The sequence below is a fragment of the Bidens hawaiensis genome, unplaced genomic scaffold (assembly GCF_021521415.1).
Source record: "Bidens hawaiensis isolate Kalapana, Puna unplaced genomic scaffold, B.hawaiensis_p1.1 tig00010669_1, whole genome shotgun sequence".
Taxonomy (NCBI): Eukaryota; Viridiplantae; Streptophyta; class Magnoliopsida; order Asterales; family Asteraceae; genus Bidens; species Bidens hawaiensis.
The window spans coordinates 12085-16937 of NW_027491817.1; the positions used below are offsets into that span (position 1 = coordinate 12085).

Sequence of the window (4853 nt, forward strand, 5' to 3'; positions counted from 1 at the left end):
TGTAAGATTTTTATGTTTTCGTTTATATATATTATTATTATTATTATTATTATTATTATTATAGATAGATGTTATACATAAAACTCATAGTGAGTGAGGAATCTTTGGATACAGCAACTTTTGGTGGCTTGACTGTTTACTTTGGAGTACAAGTCTACAAGTCCACCCGCTGACCCAACTAACCCAACCAACTAATCAACCAACCAACCAACCAACCAACCAACCCCACCAAAACCAATCTTTTATTCTCCGATGGTTATTTTCCGGTAACAACAATGGAAGCCAACGACGTCGTTCTAACCACATTCAAAACCTTACTCAAAACCGCCGACCGAAAATACTCCAAAATCCGGAATATTCCAACGTACAACCGTCTTCCAAACCACGACTTCTCGAACGTATTCAAAGCCTACACAAACCTCTGGAGATTCCAACAACAAAACCGCGCCAAGTTAACCGAGTCAGGACTCCAGCGATGGGAAATCGGTGAAATCGCATCGCGAATAGGCCAGCTGTATTATTTGCAGTATATGCGAACGAGTGAAGTGAGGTTTTTAATTGAGTCGTGTATTTTCTATGAAGCTGTGTTGAACAGAGGCTATTTTGATGGAAATGGAAGGAAGGATTTGGGGATTAGGTTTAAGGAGTTGAGGTTTTACGCTAGGTTCTTGCAGGTGTCCTTGGTTTTGAACCGCTGGGAGATGGTTCGCCTTCTGTTGGATCGGTTTAAGGTCGTTGTTGATGATAGCAATAAAACTTTTGGGGTAAAATCTATATATGTTATTTCAGTTTTGCAAGAAATTGGGATTATACACTTGCAGGTTCAAGTAGATAATCAATTGCCTGTAAACGAACCGAACGTACATGAACTGTAACGAACATGAACAAATAGCTCACGTTTTGTTCGTTTATTTATGTTCTTGAGTGTTCGTTTATTTAAGTTCATTTATGTTCGTTTAAATTTTAATAAATACATAAGTACTTATATTTATAGAGATATAAACATCGAAGTAGATCGTTTATATTATATACCCACACACACACACACACATGGTTGTGTTTGGTTAATTATGTTCACTTGCGTTTGTTTATGCTTATTCTGTTATGTTCGTTTAAGTTTGTTTTTGTTCGTTTGTGTTCGTTACGTTCGTGAACTGTTCGTTTAGGTTTTAAACGAACGAACATGAACGAACACGAACATGCCTGTTTTCTTAGTGAAGGAACATGAAAAAAAAAAGTTGTTCGATTATTTGTCTGTGTTCATGTTCGGTTAAAGTTAAATGAACGAACATGGCATGAACATGCCCATGTCCATGCTCGTGTTCGTTCGATTTGTTTACAGGCCTTGTATTTCTGATTTGTGGATAGTGAAACTGAATATGATTATGTGAATAATCAGTTTAAGAGTGGCTGCGACGAGATTAATTTTGGTAATTTGATTATATATGGGCATGTGAACCGTTAAATAACCTAAATTGACAAAATGTTTATTTGCAGGAAGCTAGCTTCAAAGAATGGAAAATAGTTATGAAAGAAATGGCCCGGTTTATGAAAGTGGATTCAGCCATTACAAACATGAGGCCTTTAAGATACTGTTTCATGTTTGATTCTTATCCAAATTCACTGAAACATGTGGCACGTTTTCATGCAAGCAAGGTTCTGAAGTTGCATGATGCATTGCTTACAAGCTACCACCGTAACGAGGTAATAATTTAGAGGTTTTATGCATTAAAATACCCTTTGGTGGTTTTTTATGTTAATTATTCAGATAATCTTTTTCTGCTATTTATTATTTCAGGTTAAGTTTGGAGAACTTACAATAGATACATTCAGAATGCTGCAGTGTTTAGAATGGGATCCAAGTGAAGAATTTTACCAAAAAGCCCATGTTGACTCACTTGGGAAAGCCGGGTTGACTAATCAGTCTTGTTCTTCAGGATTAATTGATATTAATTTGGTAGCAGATATGATGGATCCGTCTTTGCCTCCAAATCCTAAAAAAGCTATCCTTTATCGACCATCTGTGACACAAATAGTATCGGTGAGTATACTATAATATCCCTAACATTTCTTTAGCTATATATTGCTAAAAGATGATTCCTATATTTTTTTCGTCTGTATTTGCAGGTTATGGCTGCAATGTGTGACGGGCTCCCTCCAGATAGTGTTATGCTTATATACATAGCAGCCTCAGGTCAAACTAGTGATCAACAGAGGCAAAAATATCAAAGTGCAAGGACATCTATTGCTAGTGAGGGGAATGACTTGATTCCTCATGATAGTAATCCCTTTGAAAGCTCCCTGTGGTTAGGTCCTTCAAGAACTGTAGGTATAATCGCAATAAACGGGTTGGAATCACCACCTGTAACTTATTGTTGCGTGTTTTTGGTTTTGACTCGTTTATTTTTCATGTTATTTTTAGGTTCAAACGACCTCTACCCCGGAGATTTAATCCCGTTCACTAGAAGGCCTGCATTTTTTATTATTGATAGCAACAACAGCCATGCATTCAAGGCAGGTTTGTCAAAATTTGTCAAAACAGTTTTGATGTTATTTTTATATTAAGTTGCTTATGTGTTTTTAAATAATTTTAAAACTTCCCAGGTTCTACATGGCTCTGAAAGAGGGGAACCGGCTGCTTTGTTTCTTTCTCCTTCAAGACCGACATTTAACAGTCCGTTTGGTGATACCACTCAAAATGGAAGTCAATTCACCTTGTTTCTTACCGCTCCATTACTCGCGTGCTGCCAAATGCTTGGTCTCACATATTCTGATGAAGTTGTAGGTTTACTGGAAGTTAATTAATTAGATTTAATGTTTTAAAAGTATATAGACAAAATAAACTAATTAATTTGTTTTTTGTGATCAAATTTATGCTTTTAGGATGCCATGGAGCATGCTGAGAGTATTATTTCAACTGCTTTCTCAGAGTGGGAAGTGATATTGTGTACATCAATCACACTTGACCTGGTGTGGGCCCAAGTTTTATCCGAACCCTTGTTACGCCGGCTTATTCTTAGGTATATTCTTTTTCATCATTTACAACAACAGAAGCATCATAATGGAATCCAGTAATGTTTTAGTTTATTTTATTTTAATTTTCCTGCTTCAGATTTATATTTTGTCGGGCCGTGCTTACACTTTACCGTCATCAGGAAGGTAACGATCTATATGCACCCGTCTGTCTACCTCATCTTCCAGATTCCGTCTCTCCACACTCGAGAGTCATACAGTCAGCTATCAAGGGATTAACAAACCATCTAAAGGTTTCACATTGTTTTCGGTTTGATAACTTATAACCGTAAGTAGGACCAAAATGTAAATCCTTTTTTGAATTGGGTGTGTTGTGTTAAAAGTTGAAAAGAGTGGGAGTATACTACTAACTAGTATGATTCAGTATACTTCCAACACTCATTTTGTTTTTTTAACTAGAATGAGATTGTGAGAGAGATAGTTTCTAATGTCAGTGTGTAAAGGTTTAATGTTATGCATATTGGAGCAGTTGTAAACAAGTGACGCTATGATTTGTATTTCATATTTTTATAGCATATTAATAAGTATTTCGGCATTTTAGTGTTGTACACCATGGTATAATATATACGGGTATTGTTTATGAATTATATTTGTGGTTTAAAAGTATACATATTTCATATTTGGAAATATATATTAATACAAAACTTGTGTGTCGGTGCTGTTGAAGCAAATTCTCGCCACTCGGGGTTCCTAGGTAGATGGTTTATGCCTATGGAGCTTGAGCTACTCTAGCAGACTATGACATTGCAAAACAATACACCGGTAGCTTTGTCAAGTGAGAAGTAATTCGTGCATTTGACCAATCTCGGACGTGAAAATAATTATTTGTGTAAAAGAAAGAGAAATAATGCAAGTGAAAGCTGAATGATACGAATAATTATACACTTATCCGGAGCACGACATTTGGGGGGGGGGGGGGTAAATGTCCGTGATGATTATGTGAAGTAACTACCAGATTATTGCATTAACTTCCTACTCATGTGGTTAATAGGTGCCGAACGATCACAAGATCGCCGATGTATTGGGTCGGACCATACTTGAATAGTTGGATGGGTAAGTTACCATTTGGGGCTATATCTTTCATGTTTCCATTCCAGCAAGATAATAGAAACCTTTTATTAGAACAACTTTATTAAAAACTTCTGATTGAAGTTTATAACAAACAAAAGAAATCATACTGAATTATATATCATATTTGGTTAACAAGGTAAGGCTTATTGTATTTGACCTATTTGCAGTAAATAACATGGTATTGGTAGAAGAATCTATGAGTTTTTTAGTTAATAATTCGTTTCATTACATATAAAAGAAATTCTCTTTTATGCCGTATAAAATACTGTTTATTGATGACAGTGGTGAAGCTTGAACATACATGTCGAGGGGGGCGGACTCAATATGTATAAAAAAATTCATAAACTAGAGGGGGTGGGCTCAAATTTCGTCCAGAAACGGGTAAATTTACACCATGTGTAAAAATAATCGGCCGACAAAAGGATAAATTTACACTACCAAGCGAAAAAATGGAGGGGCCGGGCTCAAAATTTCGGTCGGAAGCGGGTAAATTTACACTATGTATACAAATTTTCGCCCGAGAAAAGATAAATTTACACTACCGAGCGAAAAAACGGAGGGGGCCGGACTCAAAATTTCGGTCATAAAAGGGTAAATTTATACTATGTATAAAAATTTTCGACCGTAAAAGGATAAATTTACACTATCGAACGAAAAAACAGAGGGGGCCGGGGCCACCCCTGACCCCATCTAAGCTACGTCCCTAATTGATGATGCCAAATCTGGTGTATACTTTGTCAATTATTAAA

The 4853-nt window shown here is 36.3% G+C and overlaps 1 protein-coding gene across 1 annotated transcript; it reads left to right on the forward strand.

Moving 5' to 3' along the window:
• The first annotated feature begins 209 nt into the window (after positions 1–209).
• On the forward strand, positions 210–3601 carry LOC143535871 (uncharacterized). The gene is made up of 8 exons (XM_077030006.1): positions 210–764; positions 1498–1704; positions 1799–2041; positions 2128–2329; positions 2423–2514; positions 2605–2781; positions 2884–3020; positions 3113–3601. The coding sequence occupies exons 1-8, from the start codon at positions 276–278 to the stop codon at positions 3297–3299; spliced, it is 1734 nt and encodes a 577-aa protein (XP_076886121.1). The 5' UTR covers positions 210–275; the 3' UTR covers positions 3300–3601.
• Positions 3602–4853: the final 1252 nt, after the last annotated feature.

What these genes read in the sequence shown, in the direction of transcription:
- LOC143535871 (XM_077030006.1), top strand. Translation starts at nt 276, where the DNA reads ATGGAAGCCAACGACGTCGTTCTAACCACATTCAAAACCTTACTCAAA. An exon ending in ATAGCAATAAAACTTTTGGG is followed by an intron (nt 765 to 1,497) that starts GTAAAATCTATA and finishes GTTTATTTGCAG; the next exon opens with GAAGCTAGCTTCAAAGAATG. An exon ending in TTACGCCGGCTTATTCTTAG is followed by an intron (nt 3,021 to 3,112) that starts GTATATTCTTTT and finishes TTCCTGCTTCAG; the next exon opens with ATTTATATTTTGTCGGGCCG.